The sequence below is a fragment of the Mytilus trossulus genome, chromosome 2 (genome assembly GCF_036588685.1).
Source record: "Mytilus trossulus isolate FHL-02 chromosome 2, PNRI_Mtr1.1.1.hap1, whole genome shotgun sequence".
Lineage (NCBI taxonomy): Eukaryota > Metazoa > Mollusca > Bivalvia > Mytilida > Mytilidae > Mytilus > Mytilus trossulus.
Window position 1 is genome coordinate 99,687,765 of NC_086374.1, and position 21,986 is coordinate 99,709,750.

Below are 21,986 nucleotides of genomic sequence, written 5' to 3' on the forward strand. Positions count from 1 at the left end.
AGGTATAAATGTTGGATGCAGTCCTATTGACTTATATATTTTTATAATTACAGGGTTGGTTTGAGTGCAGGAACTGGATTTGGTTTATCATCTTCTCTTATTCCTGATGCTCCTGTGGTTCAGAATAACCAAGTACCCAATCAGAATGAAGTTAATAACAATTTGAATAATATTGCACCCAATCAAAATGCAAATAACAATTTGAATAATGTTGCTGCTAATCAAAATGCAAATAACAATTTGAATAATGTTGCAGCCAATCAAATTGCAGATGACATAGCAGGTGATGATATAAATATTGTGGTAGTCAATGGCAACTTAGTGAATGAATTAAATGCTATAGAACCTAATGTTGAAGATGTCAATAATGATGCTGATGCTGCAGCCAATCAGAATATCCATGTCAATATTGATTTAGCTGATCTGGAGGACATTGATGCTTTATCCAATCAGAATACTGCTAACATTGCAAATTTAGCCAATAAACAGCCAGGTCCTGTTGATGTTGATGCTGCTAGTTTCAATGATAAAAATATTGAAATGAAAGACATAGCATCTGACAGTAAAACTGATGATTCAGCTAAGAATAACGAAAATACTAAAATAATGTCAGAGACTGCAACTTCCACTGAAAGTTCATTCCATACAGAAACTGAAAATAAAGTAGGATTAAATAATGAGAAGAATTTAATGAATAACAGTGCATCAACAAGTTCCACTTATATTTCTGACTACAATATTTCATTTCCAACAAGCAGGCACAAATGCCAGTCATCAGATAGCAATAGCTGTGGAAACCAAAATCCTAGGGACCAAGCTTCTAATGGGGGGAAATGTGTTAATAGAGACAATCTATATTCACTTTCTAATTCTTATGAAGTTAGTTCAGATGAAAATGTAATAAATAGTAATTCTGAAGATACAATATCATCAACGGAGATAAAACCAATTTCTGATGAAGGTAAATGTACATGTGATAGAAATCCTTCACCCTGTGTGACTGATGACCCATATAAATGCAAAAAATGTGATTCAGACTCATGCAATGAATTTGAAACGTTGGATATCAATACTGAATGTGTTCAGTGTAATAGTCAAAGTGCAATTTTCTTGTCAAATTCAGAAAGTGACAATAAAATTGAAAACAGTATGGTGACGTCACAAACACAAATGTGCACAGTTTTCAATGAATGTGCAGAAAATAATGATGTGTCAAATAATTCATCATGTGGGACAAGTAAATCTCAATGTGCTGCTGAACATGACGGAGAAAAAGTGACTGGTGATCTTAATAAAATTGAATCTGTTCATCAATGTAATAGGGCTTTAAAGTCAAATAATTTGACGCAAAACGTACAATCAAGTGAAATGAATGAACAGTTTGGACAGGAAGTAGTGGTTCAGGACAAAAGTGAGCCCAAAACAGAATCGTCTGCTGCTGATTCTGATTGTAGCACACCAGGTGTTGCTACACGAAATGGGAAAAGTTTGAAATCGTCTGCTGCTCATTCTGAATGTAGCACTTCAGGTGTGACAACAAGAAATGGGAAAAGTTTGTACGGAAAGAAAAAGGGATTGGTAAGGAAAAAGAAATCACAGAGTTTAGGAGCAGATGGGTGTACAGATAGTGTTGAAAGCATGGACAAAGATCCAGTCGTGCTGAACAATGCATCTACTTCAACTTCTGATAATGATTCATCTAAAAATGAAACAAAATCCTCACAAAAGAGCATAAATTACATAAAGAATGTACACAAACCTAGGAAAAGAGATAATGACAAAAGAGAAATTTTTATTTTAGAAAATAAAAATGAAGAAAATGGAAAAGAATCTAGCGATAGGAAATATGAAGTATTTATGAACCCAGCATATACAAAATCGAATGACTCTTGTTTGGTGAATGATATTGATTCTGATGAACAGCAGTATTCATGTCCCACGACACGATCAAAATCCCGTCAGAAACAAGGGTCAAACCAAAAGGAAGAAGGATTAGAGTACAGAAAAAGGAAGTCTATGTCAAACTTTGATACACCAATTAATTTTAAAAAGAAATGTGTTGCACGAAAAGTAATCACATTAAAGATTATGTTTGATCGGTGGTGCCAAGTCAATGTTAGTGATCTCCGACAAACTGCAGGCACTGCTAGTAAAGATGTACAGAATTCATGTAATTATAATATAAGTAATCGCATTATTATCTTAATGAATACCAGCTATAGTACACAGGCAAACTTTGCTTAGATGAATTTCACATTAAAGTAACATAAATTTCATGTGAATTGAATTATACATGAAATTCACAGGATCTTAATTTGACTGTGAACTACATTTTAATCAAAACATGTAAAATAATAGCAACAATAGTCAAATAAAAAACAGAACTCACTGAAAAATACAATTATTGAAAGAGAGATGGAAGTTATCACAGGTTATTCAAATGCATACATGTACATGCAAGTTGATGACAGATGGAAAATGCTATTGCCAAAAATAGAAAAAATCAAAACAGAAGAAAAACAACATTATACAAAACATAAAATAGGATAAACTGACAATGTGATCATAAAAAAACAACAAAATAAAAAACAGCATTATTCAAAACATAAATAGAAAACTTAAGATTTAGCAACACTTAACCAAATTTGCTCTAATCTATTGATACCATGTCATCACTGGAGTGGAGAATAAGTTCGTTTGAAGGTTAAGGTACATATCTTAAAGTGAACAAAATGTGAATGGGATAGGCATCAGTGACTCTGCGACAGCAATGCTTCAACACAAAAAAACCTTTATGATTGATGAATTTGACATCCACTTGAACTTATGGTAGGAAATATCAGCTAAACATATGTTCTTTTTAACTGTTACAGGTGGGACTAGATGTCCCAAAATCTATCAAAGTCTTAAACATATACATGAATACATTGTATGGGGTTCGTGTTGTTTATTCTTTAGTTTTCTATGTTGTGTCATGTGTACTATTGTTTTTCTGTTTGTCTTTTTTATTTTTAGCCATGGCATTGTCAGTTTGTTTTAGATTTATGAGTTTGACTATCCCTTTGGTATCTTTCGTCCCTCTTTTTGTACATGCACTTACATAAGGTTGATTACTATTTGACACAGGTCAGCTAAATATTGTTCTTTTAAACTGTCATAGGTGGCACTAGTGGTTATATTAAGATTGTCCAGAAATCTAAGAAGTCTCCTGTTATGTGTGATAAAATGACCAGTACAAGTGACCCAGTCATGGAAGATGATCGTGTTCAGGTAGGTGTCCTGTTATGTGTGACAAGATGACCAGTACAAGTGACCCAGTGATGGAAGATGATCGTGTTCAGGTAGGTGTCCTGTTATGTGTGACAAGATGACCAGTACAAGTGACCCAGTGATGGAGGATGATCGTGTTCAGGTAAGTGTCCTGTTATGTGTGACAAGATGACCAGTACAAGTGACCCAGTCATGGAAGAGGATTGTGTTCAGGTAGGTGATTTGACCGATGATTCCAATGTATATAAGTGTTTTTCCAATTGTCACTAAATAACCTTGGCCAGTCGCATGTATGTATAACATTGTAAATGCAAGTTGACCTCTTATGGGATTTGACCATTTATTATAGCTATATATAAAGTAGGTTAAAGTCTGATATTGACAACCCATAATTATAATGTGAGGCTATTTTACCAGTCCATATTATCAAATTGTGGAAGATAATTAATGACAGTCAGATACATGTTTCAAAGTTAAAGTAAGGTCAAGTCAACTAAATTAATATACAAATTTAAATTATAGTAACATGTATCACAATGTACTATTTCAAAGGTAATTAATTAAAGACATTAAATACAAACCTCTCAAAATTACAATGAAAATATAAAAAGAGTAAAGGTTATACAGCTTCCCTTGTTTTAACATCTTATTTTAATGGGAAATAAATAATTCACTTTAATGTTAGGGCTATTCCAGAAAAAAATGTATGGGGGGTTTGGAAGGCACATTGTATTAATAATACATGGGTGATGGGTATCAGAGCAACTTTTCACACTATAATGCACTATAATTTTCAATTACAATTGTCTGGTTGGCGGGTGCTGACAAAAACTGCCTTCCAACCCCTCCATACATTTTTTTCTGGAATAGCCCTTGGCTATTTCTATTAGACCATTGTGAATTTAATAGTTATTAATGTGTTACTTAATTACATATTTAGCTTCCTTTAGATTTGATTGATACATGTAGTATATTTAGGGCTCCTGTAGGGAACACCCCAAACACCCCTCAATTACCCCTTTTAGGCTGTAGGGCTGCTTGTTAAAAGCCTTAGGTCACCAGTTCACTGTTAAACAAATTGTAATTGGTACCAAAGACTTTGAAAGAAATTTATTTGGCTCCATTAATTTCATAAAATTTTGACAAAATATTTACTTTGACCCTATGATAAAAGTATAAAAATTTCCGAAAACATGAATCACACACTTAATCAGAAAAAAATCATTGGATATATAGAAGTTTGTTTTAAACAATTCTTACAGAGTTATCTCCCTGCAGTGTTTTGTTTCACCATAAAATGACTTTAGTAAAATTTTGATATATATTAGAATATGTGGTATGAGTGCCAATGAGATAACTCTCCATCCAAGTCACAATCTCCAAAAGCAAACCGTTAAAGGTCAAAGTGTGTATTCAACACAGAGCCAAGGCTCACACCGAAATAGCAAGCTATAAAGTGCCCCAAAAATGACTAATCTAAAACCATTCAAACTTGAAAACCAACAGTAAAATCTATACAAAAATCAAGAAACAAGAAACACATATGAACCACGTCAACATACAACAACTACTGAACATCAGATTCTTGACTTAGAACAGGTGCAAACAATTGCACGGGTTGAACATTTTAAAAATCACCAGTTGATTTAAATGATATAATCCCAGGTTATGATAAGATTTGACCATCTTGGAATCAAAAGCCTTATTCTTTTTTTTCTTTCTCAGAAACTAGACAAATATTTGATGTGAACTGATAACGTTTTTTTATTACAGGTTTTGAAGTTAAAGTCTCATTCCTTACAGTGTATAACACTGAATATGGTCGGCATTACAGATTTGATACTGGAGGACTGTCCTAAACTTAGTAAATTATCAGGTTAGACATACTTAAAATTTTATTCTTCTGAGGATATTATACACCAAAGCTAATTGATGAAAAAAGTCCAGCAGCAAGTAGTCTTATATTTGCAAACAAAAGTAAAGTATAATGAATAGAAAGCAAACTAGTTTGACGCAAGCACAAACTCTTGTTGTATATCTTTTTATCTACATCAAGATGTATATTTTCAGGTCATGCAAGCAGAGTATTGAAATCCATGACAGTTAAGAAAGCACCTGTATTGAACAGACTAGACTTCACTCAGTGTAAGAAACTTGATGAGAATGGTATGGTCAGACAGATAGGAGATCTTCAGAGTAGAAAAAGCAGACTTATCTTTCTAAGGCCAATGCATCAGGTTAGTTTGGTATCAAAACCTTTTAAACTCTTTAATTATTGTAATATTGTGAATTCATTTATATTTGTGGTTACTAATTTTCCTGGATTGCAGATACTTGTTTTTTCGTCAACAAACAAATGATGCGCAAATACATAAACCATCATTCAGGTTTTTATTAATTTCTTAATTTAATTTTTCTACATTTTCTCTTTTTTATTTGCTCATGCTTGGTATAAATATATTAACAGTGATATAATGAGAAAAGAGCACTGCATGTATGAACAAACACCTACACTTAAATTAATTTGGCTCTTTTAATTTTCAAATAATTTGGACAAAATATTTGCTTAGACCCTTTGATAAATAAAAAAACATGAACCACACACTTTATTGGAAAATTTTCATTGGATATATAGCAGTTTGACAAACACCAATTTTGATCATTGAGAAGCTTTATTTTTTCCTTAACAATAAAATGTGATTAAATTGTTTGGGCTGAATTTTACAAAGTTATCTCCCTGTATAGTTATGTACCACCTTAAATAAGCTTTTTCTCTAAATTAACATGTTACAGCAGTTGTATATGATATATTTCAGTTTGATTCAAGAACTTTGGAGAGAGACTTGTTTTCCAAGAAAGATATTGACTATAGTATATGTATCATTTATGACTACAGTCCAGAACCTTTAGAAACTATGTATAACAGAGTTCGTGTTCAAACCTGGCAAGATCTTATGGCTGGAATTAATCTGTAAGTTTAAACACCATTGTCATGGACGTTGAAAAAAAAATCATGTTTTGAAACAGACTGAACTGAATTAGAAGATCATTTCATGAATCTATGTAACAAATATTGTTAAAATAAAGTGTTTGGCATTTCCCTATTGGGGTACCATATTGGGGTATTTCCCTATGAGCGTAGTCTAGGCGGTAAGACATTGACATTTTAAAGAATTAGTAAGGGAAAATGAACTTATTTAATAACATTTAATAAACATGGTATATAAATTACCAATTTGAAGACATAACAAGTTAAAATTCATAAAAGTTTGTCCATTGTCACAACACGTCATGCTTGTTACGTGACGTTGTTGATGAACAACTGTAGTTCCGGTAAGAAGACAGGGCTTATAGGTTAGTTGAGGTCATTGACGTATAAAGCTAACATTTATACATATAGCTTTATCTGTATAGTAAAATAGCTGATTGCAGTATAAAGAATAATACATGTTCTTTGTTATTCAGAGAGTTGCTTAAAAATTATGGTTATAAAGAATGGGTACATAAAGAATCAGAACACAGAGAAAACTACCCATGGGGAAGATCTATTTATAGAATGTCAGGTAAGAGTATATTAGTGAAGAAAATGTTGATTGCAATATTTTAATGTGTTTTCATGATAAGGGTGCAAGATATATAACAAGAATGTGTCCCAAGTACATGGATGCCCCATCCACACTATCATCTTCTATGTTCAGTGGACTGTGGAAATGGGATAAAATCTCTAATTTGGCATTATAATTGGAAAGATCATATCATAGGGAACATGTTTACTAAGTTTCAAGTTGATTGGATTTCAACTTCATCAAAAACTACCTCTACCAAAAACTTTAACCTGAAGTGGGACAGACGGCTGCACTTAGAGACCCAAAAAAATATGCCCATAAATTATAAGTGGGGTATACAAACTACTATGACATGAAAAAAGAAATCAACACAGTGTTCTGTATGAATGGTACAAGAAATTTTTTCCATGAACATACTCTTTGGTGACAACTGATACCATTGACAAATATATAATGCATCTTTTTTTTTTAAATTACTACACTTGTGACTAAGGGTGTTGCATAGTCTGTTTATTCACAAGTATTACAAGTACTGATCAATTTTAAAATTACAAATTATGATTTAGGTACAACCAAGCAATATTCTTATCAAGCTTATATGTGGGAATGAATACCTTGCAATAGTTGTTCCCTTGCTTGCAATTAAGTTTCAGTAAGTGAGAGTAGGTGTTGCAATTCTGGCTGTTTGATAAGATCTTCTTTTGATAGATCAATGACATTTTCGTAAATTTTAGTAATCTTTTACAAAAATCTTCTTCTCTGAAACTACTTGGCCAAATTAAACCAGACTTGGCCACAATCATCATTGGGGTATCTAGTTTAAAAAATGTGTGGCGTGACCCGCCAAACCAACCAAGATGGCCACCATGGCTAAAAATAGAACATATGGGTAAAATGCAGTTTTTGGCTTATAACTCAAAAACCAAAGCATTTAGAGCAAATCTGACATGGGGTAAAATTGTTTATATCAGGTCAACATCTATATGCCATGAAATTTTCAGATGAATCAGACAATCCGTTGTTGGGTTGCTGCCCCTGAATTGGTAATTTTATGGAAATTTTGCTGTTTTTGGTTATTATCTAGAATAATATTATAGATAGAGATGAACTGTAAACAGAAATAATGTTCAGCTAAGTAAGATTTACAAATTAGTCAACATGACCAAAATGATTAGTTGACCCCTTTAGGAGTTATTGCCCTTTAAAGTCAATTTTAACCATTTTTCGTAAATTTTAGTAATCTTTTACAAAAATCTTCTCCTCTGAAACTACTGGGCCAAATTAATCCCAACTTGGCTGCAATCAACTTTGGGGTATCTAGTTTAAAGATGTGTGGCCTAACCCGCCAAACCAACCAAGATGGCCGCCATGGCTAAAAATAGAACATAGGGGTAAAACGCAGTTTTGGGCTAATAACTCAGAAACCAAAGCATTTAGAGCAAATCTGACATAGGTAAAATTATTTATCAGGTCAAGATCTATCTGCCCTGAAATTTTCAGATGAATTAGAGAACCCTTTGTTGGGTTGCTGCTCCTGAATTGGTAATTTTATTGAAATTTTGCTGTTTTTGGTTATTATCTTGAATATAATTATAGATAGAGATAAACTGTAAACAGCAATAATGTTTAGAAAAGTTAGATTTACAAATTAGTCAGCATGACCAAAATGGTCAGTTGACCCCTTTAGGAGTTATTGTCCTTTAAAGTCAATTTTTAACCATTTTTAATAAATTTTATATATCTTTTACAAAAATCTTCTCCTCTGAAACTGCTGGGCCAAATTAATCCAAACTTGGCCACAATCATCTCTGGGGTATCTAGTTTAAAAAAATGTGTGGCCTAACCGCCAAACCAACCAAGATGGCCGCCATGGCTAAAAATAGAACATAGGGGTGAAATGCAGCTCTTGGCTTATATTCAAAAACCAAAGCATTTATAGCAAATCTGATATGAGGTAAAATTGTTTATAAGGTCAATATCTATCTGCCCTTAAATTTTCAGATGAATCAGAGAACCTGTTGTTGGGTTGCTGTCCCTGAATTGGTAATTTTATTGAAATTTTGCTGTTTTTGGTTATTATCTTAAATATTATTATAGATAGAGATGAACTGTAAACAGCAATAATGTTCAGCAAAGTAAGATTTACAAATTAGACAACATGACCAAAATGGTCAATTGACCCCCCTAAGGAGTTATTGTCCTTTATAGTCATTTTTAACCATTTTTCATAAAATTTGTAAATTTTTACTACCGGTAACATTTTCCACAGAAACTACTAGGCCAAGTTCATTATAGAAAGTGATAATTGTAAGCAGCATGAATGTTCAGTAAAGAAAGATGTACAAACATATGGCCCGAGAACACAGTTATTTCGTAGTGCATTTCTTTTAGACAATAAATTCAAATTAAAAAAATCACACCTGCTCTTTCTTAAAAAGATTTTTACAGTGTAGTGTACTACCAGTGAGACAAATAATATTAAAATTATAGAAACTTCTACCAGCTCTAACTCAAAATATTGACAATTCTGTGTTAAGGGGGTGTAAAAATCAGTTTGACAGCTTCAGACGTGATAAAATTTGACCTTTTAGAACTGGACCAATTCACTACTTAACATAAAGATTCAGCACCCAAATTTTTTTGACATGTAATAACATCCCTCTACTTAATATTTCATGCATCTAATATCAAAAAATAAATTGGGAAAGTGTATCAAATAAAACATGCAAGTTATACACTGTTTACACTAGGGACTATATTCGTAGACAACGAAAACCAAAGGACGATAACTGTGTCCTTGGACCTAATAGGACAGAAAGACTTGACCAATCTTTATAAAACTTTGCATAACTTAAGCTTAGGCAAAAATGAGATAGTTTGCCAAGTTTCATGGCCATATGTCATATATAAGAGAAACTGGGGTCATTTTAGTAATGACATTTGGATGTTTATTTTTGACGTATGAATTAAATATCTTCAACTTTCAAGATTTTGGCCTAAAAATTTGCTTTTTAAATGCTCTTGAATATTAAATATCAAGTATTTAAAGCATCTGCACACTCATTTTATATATCAGATGTATTGTAATTATTCAAAAGTCAAATCTTTATGAGCCTATGCCTGAAAAAAGAGATTGTCCAATCCTGGGAAGCCTTATATAAATATGCATTTTTCTCAGCCAATTTGAGGTTTTTGTAGCTTTTTAAGCCTATATTATTCTTTCATATATATTAAATGTACTTTAAATGTATAGACAAGTTACAAAAAGTATACCACATGAGTATAAAATGGTCTTGGGCCATGTAGTACTGAGAATTATTTAGAGTCAATTTAGGCGGTAGGCCATATTGACATATAAAAATGCACACAGAAGCTATCAGAAGTGAAAATGATTTACTTTTTGCTCATTTCTATGCAAAGGTGTTATGATACAAGAAGTCTAATTTCAAAAGGACTCTTGCATTTAAAATTTTTAAAAGACAATATGGTCTGACTGCCAGTTTTTTTCACTTTTCAATGGAAAACTTGCATTTAGTTTTAGTCTCAATAGGCATACATTTGGACCACTTACTATCATACAGGAAAAAACATAAGGTAGCCTATAAAGGAGAAAGGTGTACTGGATATAGTAAAGTGCTTTTTTTACAGATTTAGTGAAATATTTATTATGGACTACAGATTTGATGTACAAAGCGCTTCACATTTTACATACATCAATTAGGCCGTTTAACCAGGGCCATGAATAAAAAATATTCTGCACTTTTTTTTGGTGATAATGTACTTTTCTCTATATTCAGAGCTCACAAATGGTTAATTAAATTTGATTTAGGCATAAAAACACAAATATCAGGAACAAAAAAGCTGTCAGATAGAAAGTCAGCATGCCTCTTAGGCATAAAATGTAAACTGCTTTAAAATGCTTATTATAGCCGTAGAATGCCAAAATGGCACATTTTAACAGAATTTCTGTAAACCAAAGATGTAAATTATTTACTTTTATTGAGTTTGACAAATTGAAACCAGCAAATCATTCAGGAAAGTTCCCGAAGTACAGAATCTAGATTTCAGGAATCCATCTCTTAGGCCCGAGAACACTGTTATTTCGTAGTGCATTTCTTTTAGACAATAAATTCAAATTAAAAAAATCGCACCTGATCTTTCTCAAAAAGATTTTTACAGTGTAGTGTACTACCAGTGAGACAAATAATATCAAAATTATAGAAACTTCTACCAGCTCCAACTCAAAATATTGACAATTCTGTGTTAAGGGGGTGTAAAAATCAGTTTGACAGCTTCAGACGTGATAAAATTTGACCTTTTAGAACTGGACCAATTCACTACTTAACATAAAGATTCAGCACCCAAATTTTTTTGACATGTAATAACATCCCTCTACTTAATATTTCATGCATTTAATATCAAAAAATAAATTGGGAAAGTGTATCAAATAAAACATGCAAGTTATACACTGTTTACACTAGGGACTATATTCATAGACAACGAAAACCAAAGGACGATAACTGTGTCCTTGGACCATATCACCATCACCAAAACACAATTTTGTCATGAATCCATCTGCTTCCTTTGTTTAATATTCACATAGACCAAGGTGAGCGACACAGGCTCTTTAGAGCCTCTAGTTTAAATTTCTTACAACAGGCCAGACATTTATCTGGGTCACCATATTCTTTTATAAAAATGAAATATATACATCATTCTGTTACTAGCTAAAATGTAGATGAAGACCATATGAGTGGTGAAAAATTATATATATGACAAAATACTGAGATCAGAAAGTTTGAGAACATTTAGGGGGTTTCATACAGGAGAAACAGATAAACATGTGCGAAACATAAAAATACCTATATTTTGATTCTTTTTTTTGCTTACGGTAGGTTACAACAGCAATTCTTCAAGATGGGAGTTAATAACAGATATACCATGGTTGCGACCTTTATATGAGTCACCTGACCATAGTTTGAGTCAAGACAACAAGCATCCAGATGATACAAGAGGTAAGATTGTTGGATGCCTATAAAGTCTGAAACAAAACGAAAAGATACAACACATAACTTACCATAACATAACCAAAAGAAAAGAGAGTTTGTGTCGCTTAGTCTTGCGTTTTTTTGCCATGACATTGTTGGTTTGTCTTCTGTGACTGATATTTTATATTTTGTAAAACTATCAAGGATTGAGAAAACAGAAAGAGAGATGTTTTTTCCCTGTGTTTTTAATGTAAATTGTTCAGAAAGGAGAAATATTGGAACCTGCTTGTTACAGAAAAAAATAAAATAAAACTTGCTGAAACAAGTAAAGAGCTTTATGACCAAAAAGGATAAAAAAATAAAAGCCAAATTCATCTAAGGTCAACTTTGCCTGATGGAGTTTTATCCTTTGTTAGTCTCCTACCATGAAGGATTGCACTCTGTCTGTCTGTCTTGAAGATATTGATTTGATATTTGGTATATTGTTTTATGATAACAAATTGCAGATCAAGATTGAAAACTTTTTCGGCAAGCTTGAAGATATTGATTTATTACTTAGTAAATTGTTTTATCTGGACAAGTTACAGATCAAGTTCAAATTTTGTTCTGGTCTGATGATTTTGTGCAGAGTTATGGTCTTTGGACTTAGACAATGTTAGAAAATTAACTTAAATAATCAGTTTTCCACACTTTTTACCATCATGTTTGAAGATATTGATTTGATAATTTGTATATAGTTTTATTATGACAAGTTAAAGACCAAGTTACAAATTTTGTTGTGGTCTGATAATTTTGTGCGCAGTTATGGTCCATGGTCTTAGAAAATTCACTTTTAAAATAATCAGGTTTCCACACTTTTTTGTTCATGCTTGAAGATATAACCTTGATGTTTGTTATATAGTTTACACCATGACAAGTTCTAGTTCATGTTGGCATTTTATTTCAGTACAAATAATTCTGAACCTATAGGGGACTACATTAGGTATTGCGATGCAATTCTCGGAATGCTTGTTAAAATATAATTCACAAATTTATAAATTGACACTGTAAGAAAGTTGCCTGTAAGACATTTTGTTTTAAATTATAAATATTTTACTTGTAATATCAGTTTACAACATTGACACATTGTAATATCAGTTTACAATATTAACACATTGTAATTGTCTTTTTCAGCTGGTGTATACTGCCCAGGTGTCAAAGGTCATGACACTGTCAAGGACTGTATAAATGACTGCTTACCCAGTATTGTTGATGGATTAACTATGGAAATGCCGTTACATTTACATTCACTTATTGTCTATGTTAATTTATGTGATATCAGTGGAACACCAACTTATGATCCATATGCATAAAACTGTTAATTTATATGATATTAGTGGAACATCATCTCATGATCCATATGCATAAAACTGTTAATTTATATGATATTAGTGGAACATCAACTCATGATCCATATGCATAAAACTGTTAATTTGTAGGATATCTATGGAACACCAACTTATGACCCATATGCATAAAACTGTTAATTTGTCTGATTTCTTCGGAACACCAACTTATGATTCATATGCATAAAACTGTTAATTTGTAGGATATCTATGGAACACCAACTTATGACCCATATATATAAAACTGTTAATTTGTCTGATTTCTCTGGAACACCAACTTATGATCCATATGCATTAAACTGTTAATTTGTAGGATATCTATGGAACATCAACTTAAAATCCATATGCATAAAACTGTTAATTTGTAGGATATCTATGGAACACCAACTTATGATCCATATGCATAAAACTGTTAATTTGTGTGATATCAGTGGAACACCAACTTATGATCCATATGCATAAAACTGTTAATTTGTAGGATATCTATGGAACACCAACTTATGATCCATATGCATAAAACTGTTAATTTGTGTGATATCTATGGAACACTAACTTAAAATTCATATTCATAAAACTGTTTATTTATGTGATATCAGTGGAACACCAACTTATGATCCATATGCATAAAACTGGTAATTTGTAGGATATCTATGGAACACCAACTTATGATCCATATGCATAAAACTGTTAATTTGTGTGATATCTATGGAACACCAACTTAAAATTCATATTCATAAAACTGTTAATTTATGTGATATCTATGGAACACCAACTTAAAATTCATATTCATAAAACTGTTAATTTATGTGATATCTATGGAACACCAACTTATGATCCATATGCATAAAACTTAATTTATGTGATATCAGTGGATCACCAACTTATGATCCATATGCATAAAACTGTTAATTTATAGGATATCTATGGAACACCAACTTATGATCCATATGCATAAAACTTAATTTATGTGATATCAGTGGAACACCATTTTTGTGATCCATATGCATAAAACTGTTAATTTGTCACATAGATAATATGTGTAGTAATTGTAAAAATTCATTCAGACATCTTCAATTAAATTTGTTGTCAACTTGCATAATGTGTTTGAAATACATGTATTTAACATACTGATACTTGGATATTGGCAATGTACTGTAAACAGGCTATTATTTGAACTTGGAATTATTTTCAATTATAAAAATAATTCCAAGTTCTAATTATAGCATGTTTGTAGTTAATTATTGCTGGGGTACTTTTTTGTTGCTGTTTGTACTGTACTTCATGTTGTGAAACCACAAAATTAAGTTTACACTGAAAGACATTTTTTCTGTAAGTATGAATTAAGATTGCAATGCCAAAGATAAAATGTAAAGTTAGTGACGTTTGCAGTACAATAAAATAATTACAAAAATCTTTGACCATATCTCATTCTTTTTTATGTGCAAACAATCACACACTAAATTATCTTCCACAGTGCATGTCATTCTAATAGGCCCAAGACCACAATTAATGACCCCGCTTTCCGTTGTTAGTTATAGTTCCCTTTCATTATAGTGTATTTTTTCTTTATTTTTTTTCTTTCCCTTTCTCATTCATTTCTTAGCTTTTCTGGGGTGGAAATGAAAGAAGAGAGCTGATATAAACTTTTGGATGTTTTATTTTAACTGATTTTAATAAGGAAAGAGTGATCAGGCCATGTGCAAAAAGGTTATATTTACACTTTTTGAAACATCTCTTGACTTGTCTATAGGGGTATGGATGTGTATTGGCAAAATTTGTATGATGTAATGATGCAATTTTTCTGAAAATTGCATATATTTTTTTACTTGTACTGTACATTACACACACAAAAAATTAGACAAAAAGAATAGGCAAAATTTTTTTAATGCGACAAAACATTATAAAGAAATGATAGAGGAATTAATTGTGGTCCCCAGCCATTGTTTACATTTTTTTTTTAAAGTAATGGGGTTATGGTCCTTGACTTACTTTGACCATTTTCAAAAATTAAAGTTAAAAGATGCACTCATTTACAATGTCAGTTTCTTGATGAAGGTCGTTGGAGTGGATTTTTGTTGTTGTAATTTTTTGAAAAAATTGTTATCATACAATTATGACTTCTAATGAGCTGGATAAAAAAGACTCATTCATCTTGTCACTCTGCCCATTCTTTTATGTTATGGTGCTGTCACACTTTTCTTAGGTTCTACTATCAGAATAAATATAGGAAGATGTAGTAAACTTGTATTTGGTAGGCAGCTTTGAAGTGTTGAATTGAGATGTCTAGTATCAGCACATTTAGATCATTTGAACACTTTCTTCCCATTTGATGATTTAAATTTTAAATTGCATTAAAAATAAGTAGGAATGCTTGCATGAAAATAATGTATGAATGTTTGTATGAAAAACAAATATGAATGCTTGCATGAAAAACATTTTATTAATGTATGCATGAAAAACAAAATGAAAGGTTGCCTAAATAACAATAATACCAAACAGCAAGCAGATGTGATCTTTAATTCTTTTAAAATTTCTATAAAGAATTGCACCCATCCCTCAAAGTAAATTATAATTGAATGCAAGCGATGTATCATATTCATAATATGTACTTTTAGCTTCACTGATTCAAATTTTCTATGTTCCTTTCATTGAGGATGGTTTAAAACTTACAAAATATGCATAAGTTTAAAAAGGGAAGGCGTTGCATACCATTTTAATTATTAAAAGGTATTGATTGTAAAAAGTATTCAAAACTCAATTCTGCAAGCGATTTTAAAGTTTATAAGTTAAAAAACCAACACTTCAACTATTTGGTATAATCTACTTTTTTCAATGTTCAATGAAAATGTTGAATTTATATAAATCTAGTCAGAATTTTCTACTGCTTCCAGGGATCTCAGAAAGTTGTATAAGATTTTATGAAACTCTTCAGGTTGGTCCAAATAAGCTGCATGTCTGGCATCCTTCACTTTATATAGACTTGCCTTTGGGAGTTTCTGTAGATTTGGAAGTAAATTTTCATTTCTTCTGTCATTTTCACCATAAATTACTGCAGATGGAATCTAGAATAAATCAATATACAATGAGGCAAAATACATATTGTTTTATTATTTATTGCTCTATTAAACATTTAAAACATTTTTCTAATTTTAAACTGACATTTGTCCAAGGTAGCCAAGTTGCATATAAATACAACTATGAATATTTTCATCTTTGTGATCAGCCATACAAGTTGAAATATTTCATCTAATAAAAACATGCATTCTTTAATCTTTCTATGATGCTTAAAGCTATAAACGAAGACCTTGACATAGGTTTTTGAATTTGGAAATGTTCTATGAAGTCAAACTAGAGGCTCTAAAGAGTGTGTGTCGCTCACCTTGGTCTATGTGCATATTAAACAAAGAACACAGATGATTTCATAACAAAATTGTGTTTTGGTTATGGTGATGTGTTGGTAGATCTTAATTTACTGAACATTCTTGCTATTTCCAATTTTTACTTTTTTGATAAACTTGGCCCTTCAGTTACAGAGGAAAATTAATATTTTGTAAAAATTTACAATACTTTACTTATTAATGAAAATTGTTTAAAATTGACTATAAAGGGCAATAACTTCTTAAGGGGTCAACTGACTTATTTGTAGATCTTACTTTGTTGAACATTATTGCTGTTTACAGTTTATTTCCATCTATAATAGTATTTAAGATAATAATCATAAATGGCAATACATGTTTATATAGAACATTCTTTGCATGTTGAGTTTAAAGAATTACAGACTTTAAATCGTACATTAATGGAACAATTACCATCTTTACCCCTGAAGCTACCAAACTCCTTGATTATGGCGTTTTTATACCTGTATTCTACTGTATTCCTCTGTTGAATAATCTGGAGCCTGCACTGTATTTACAGGTATGAAAGCTTTGGCTCTGTCAGAGACGTTGGTTGCATCACAAACTAAATAGGCTAATGAGTATTTTCCACTGGCAGATGGACTGTTGACATCCCTAAATCACAAATCAAACCTTTCATGAAATCAGCAGGTTTGCAATCTATTGTCTGACTTTTACCATAGCCTGCAACAAAAATGGTCGTGAAAATTATCATACATTGGCGATCTTGGGGGCCATGGTCCCCTTTCGTGGGAAAAAAAATGGTTGATTATATAGGGAACCACTGACGCATGACTGGAGCCCCCCCCCCCCTTTTCCTTAGGTCAGTCAGCGGGCCACCCTTATGAAAAGTTCTGGATCCGCCAATGTCAGATAACATATCACTAAGGTTTGCAAGCTATTACGTGAGACTTCAAGTATAATCAGCATATGGACTACGTCCCGTGTGTATCTTCCAGTTGATATGGTATCTCATGGATTACATTTTTTATAATGAATTCCATGATAAATAGTTACTACTTATAAAAAAAAGGTCATTGCACCGAGGGTTCTAAGGGGTAGAGTTGTTATGTCAACAGTCATATCTTTGAAAATCATGGTTTGGTTGACCAGTTGACTGTAATGGAATATCTGTGTCAGATGACTTTTTCTATCCCTCCTCTTTTCCATAACTATGACATTACCGAAACCGACTTATTAAAGGTTAGAACCTGCTTGAGCAACAAGACAGGTACGAAGTGACATACTTGCTACCTGTATGAATAGCCAGAAAAAAAGAAAGTGTCTTATATTTTACAGAAAGAATGTGTCAATATTTGCTTGCAGCAAATAATTTTTGAATCTTCCAGCCGTTAATAGTTGGGTTTTCAGAATATAAATAATTTAAAGCAACTTCCCATGATTTTATGGTAAAATATGACACAATTTCCATCCGCAATTTATTATGTCTCTTTTGTTCACGCATCGTTGTATTAAAATATCACGGAATTTGATGCGACTATCATACAAGTGAGAGGTTTAGCGTTATAAAACCAGGTTCAATCCACAATTTTCTACATTTAAAAATGCCTGTACCTATTCAAGAATATAACAGTTGATCACGGTCCATTCGTTTGATGTGTTTTTGTCATTTGATTAGGAACTTTCCGATTGAATTTTCCTCAGAGTTAAGTATTTTTGTGATTTTACTTTTTTTATACACGACCAGATATTAAAATTCCCCTTATAATCTACAGATACAAAAACTAGAGGCTCTCAGAAGCCTGTATCGCTCACCTGATTCTACTTGGGTTTTTGAAATCATATAAAAAAAAAAATGAAATTTGGTTAAAAGTAACAACACAACCTTATAAGGAAAGGAACATTCAGGCTATGTTTGATTTCATTCAAAAGTCCACCACTGGCTGCCATCTTGGATGATGGATCTGCTACAAAGTAACAACACCTGGTCAGCACCTCATATTAGGAACATTCATGCTTATGTTTTATTCCATTCAGTGGTTCTCTAAAAGAAGTTATTTGAATGCATTTTCTATAGGGTCCTATGTTAAACTAAGTCCCCCTGTTGGCGGCCATCTTGGATGTTGGATCGGCTACAAAGTAACAACACTTGGTCAGCACCTCATAAGGAACATTCATGCCATGTTTGGTTTCATTCCATTCAGTGGTTCTCTAAAAGAAGTCATTTGTATGCATTTCCCGTAGGGTCCTATGTTAAACTAAGTCCCCCGCTGGCGGCCATCTTGGATGATAGATCGGCTACAAAGTTGCAACACTTGGTCAGCAACTCATAAGATACATTCATGCCATGTTTGGTTTCATTCCATTCAGTGGTTCTCTAAAAGAAGTCATTTGTTTGCATTTCCCATAGGGTCCTATGTTAATCTAAATCCCCTGCTGGCGGCCATCTTGGATGATGGATCGGCAACAAAGTAACAACACGTGGTCAGCACCTCATAAGGAACATTCATGCCATGTTTGGTTTCATTCCATTTATTGGTTCTCTAAAAGAAGTAATTTGTATGCATTTCCCGTAGGGTCCTATGTTAAACTAAGTCCCCCGCTGACTGCCATCTTGGAAGATGGATCGGCTACAAAGTAACAACACTTGGTCAGCACTGCATAAGGAACATTCGTGCCATGATTGGTTTCATTCCATTCAGTGGTTCTCTAAAAGAAGTCATTTGTATGCATTTCCCATAGGGTCCTATGTTAATCTAAATCCCCTGCTGGCGGCCATCTTGGAAGATGGATCGGCTACAAAGTAACAACACTTGGTCAGCACTGCATAAGGAACATTCGTGCCATGATTGGTTTCATTCCATTCAGTGGTTCTCTAAAAGAAGTCATTTGTATGCATTTCCCATAGGGTCCTATGTTAAACTAAGCCCCCGCTGGCGGCCATCTTGGAAGATGGATCAGCTACAAAGTAACAACACTTGGTCAGCACCTCATAAGGAACATTCATGCCATGTTTGATTTCATTCTATTCAGTGGTTCTCTAGAAGAAGTTCAAAATGTAAAAAGTTTACGACGACGACGGACGACGGACGCCAAGTGAGAGAAGTTGATAAAAATTGATACCACATACTTCAATTCATTTTATAAACTATGTTTGTGTCATTATAGATGTCTCATTGGCAATCATACCACATCATCTTTTTTTATATAGATACTGATATTTACTGTTTATGCTACCAGATACTAATGCGAAAACATTACCTGGTAAATCAACAGCTATAGCGTTATATCCCATTGCTGCCAGATATTGTAATGTTTTGTTGTCTTCCCATGTTTGTGAAGTAAAGCTGGAACCGTGCAATAACAATATGTCACCTTTACTTTTAGAAACACTTGGATGCACAGCCTTCTTAGTAAAAATTCTGCAACTCTATATATTTCAATTAATATCACATTATATGATACAAAACAATGGCAAAAAAAAAACCAGTTGAAAGGTAATGGGAATGCCTGGGTATTTCTTTTTTTCAATTTTTAAATATAAAAACTTAAAATACAATCCCGTTATTAGGCCAAAAAAGAAGTTTAAATATTGTTTGGTGTTGCCAACCTAATCACTTAAAGTAGCCTGCCCCCTGACATATTTTATGACACAAATCGTTCACATGGTTTGTTGTTGAGAATTTTCCTTCTGTTGGGTTGTTTTCTTTTCAATGAAATGTAACTTATGCTATTGACCCCCTCCCCCTCCCCAAAAAAAATCCCTCCTACCTATCAAACCCTGCAAGGCATGGGTATGCAATACTAAACTAAGAATTTTCAATGGTGGCCTTACTGCACATTTTCAAAAGTATCTAAAAAAAACTGGAACGTTTGGTCTTAAACTTCACTTTAGTATTTTTTTTGGCAAATGAAACCTGGATGATATTTTATTTCTATACCTTTTTTTTCAAATATTTTGGTAGATTGAAACAATTGTATTTGCAAACTTACTGATTCTCCCAGTACTATCTCGATAGTTGAATCCTCGATCTTGACTTTATTAGCATCACTTTGAACATAATGTGGTATTTGCAAAGACGTGTCGCCTATTTTGGGCTCTAAAGCCATGATCTACAAAATATGATTTGCAAACGATTTACCTTCTTAAAAATTTCACATTTATTATTTGGTCAGTCATGAAACAATGTGTGGGCAGCATGCCAAGCAAAAAGTAAGACCACAAAAATACTGAACTCGGAGGTAAATTAAAAATGAAAAGTCAAATGGCAAAATCAAAATCAAACGAATGGATTAATAACTGTCATATTCCTGACTTGGTACAGGCATTTTCTTATGAAGAACATTGTTGATTGAACCTGGTTTTATAGCTAGCTAAACCTCTCAGTTGTATGACAGTCGCATCATATTCCATTATATTGACAGCGAACAGACACATTAAATAGGTAAAAATGTCAAATTTACAGCAGTCAACATTGTGTTCTATAATGTCACTAAACTACAAACAAAAATGTAACTTAATGGCAAATGTCTATTCACACTTACGTGGTCATGGATGTGTTCAAAATATTCACACTATGCTATATTACAAAAATATAATATTATCTACGTCCTAGTTTTTGAACCTGAAATAAACAGTCAATATTTATTTGTTAATCAGACAAGTGTGACGGTGTTCACTATAGGGACTTGAGTTGACTATAGGCCCGTTATAATTTAATCGCCTTCGTGCATTTAAAAATAATATATACTCCTACTATTATAGAGATCTATAGACGTGGAAATGTTTTATACTGTAAATAATACACTTATTTATTTTCGTAATAGACGAAATTCCGCTTTATAATATACATCTTTCTTTAATGTTGTGGGGGGAGGGGGGAGGGTGGGGGGGGGGGTGGGTTGATAGGATGAAATTAAAAAAAAATAGGCAGGACAGGAGTTTTGAGTAAAAAAAAAAGGCAGGGTGAGACACTTGCAAAAAAAAAAGTCAGGATGACAATTCATGTAAAAAAAGTCAGGATAAACTAAAAAGAAAAAAAAAGGACCGGATAGAGTGAAAAAATAAAAAGGCAGGACAGATTACAACTGAAAAAAAATGCAGGACAAAATTTTTCATCCTAGCCCTAGCATTTATAAAAGACCTAATTCTGTAGAGCCTGTCAATCCCATGCTTTAAAATTTTACCAGGTGCACAAGTTTTCCTATACTCCAAGTAAATTTTCGTAGTGAAAATATGGTAATATATTTCTTTAGAGAATCTTAGATTATTATGAGCCTTAAATATATATATATAATATATATTGACTAGCTCACAAAAAAGTGGAGCAGCAATAAATAAATACTGTATACTTGAAAAAGTCACTGTTAAGGTACAAGATTGATTGATTGTTGGTTGCTTAACGTCATGTGGCAAATATT

The 21,986-nt window shown here is 32.5% G+C and overlaps 2 protein-coding genes across 5 annotated transcripts in view; one reads left to right on the plus strand and one right to left on the minus strand.

The window, feature by feature from the left end:
* LOC134708526 (F-box only protein 38-like) overlaps positions 1–14,753 on the plus strand; it is a 32,011-nt gene extending 17,258 nt beyond the window's left edge. Inside the window, exons 7-15 of one of the 4 annotated variants that reach the window (XM_063569145.1) lie at positions 54–2,170; positions 3,161–3,203; positions 3,275–3,341; positions 5,044–5,146; positions 5,341–5,507; positions 6,087–6,241; positions 6,736–6,833; positions 11,732–11,851; positions 12,998–14,752. In XM_063569145.1, the coding sequence (XP_063425215.1) occupies positions 54–2,170; positions 3,161–3,203; positions 3,275–3,341; positions 5,044–5,146; positions 5,341–5,507; positions 6,087–6,241; positions 6,736–6,833; positions 11,732–11,851; positions 12,998–13,176 (3,049 nt within the window). In that variant the 3' untranslated portion in view covers positions 13,177–14,752. The other 3 variants (XM_063569146.1, XM_063569144.1, XM_063569147.1) reach the window with 3 other exon arrangements.
* Positions 14,754–15,623: 870 nt separating this feature from the next.
* The window catches only part of LOC134706152 (uncharacterized), a 28,652-nt gene continuing 22,289 nt past the window's right edge, over positions 15,624–21,986 (minus strand). The window contains exons 6-10 of the mRNA XM_063564860.1: positions 20,559–20,678; positions 19,827–19,995; positions 17,852–17,858; positions 17,069–17,219; positions 15,624–16,271 (exon numbers count right to left, since the gene is read on the minus strand). Of these exons, the coding sequence (XP_063420930.1) occupies positions 16,074–16,271; positions 17,069–17,219; positions 17,852–17,858; positions 19,827–19,995; positions 20,559–20,678 (645 nt within the window). The 3' untranslated portion in view covers positions 15,624–16,073. The remainder of the gene's footprint in view (positions 16,272–17,068; positions 17,220–17,851; positions 17,859–19,826; positions 19,996–20,558; positions 20,679–21,986) is intronic.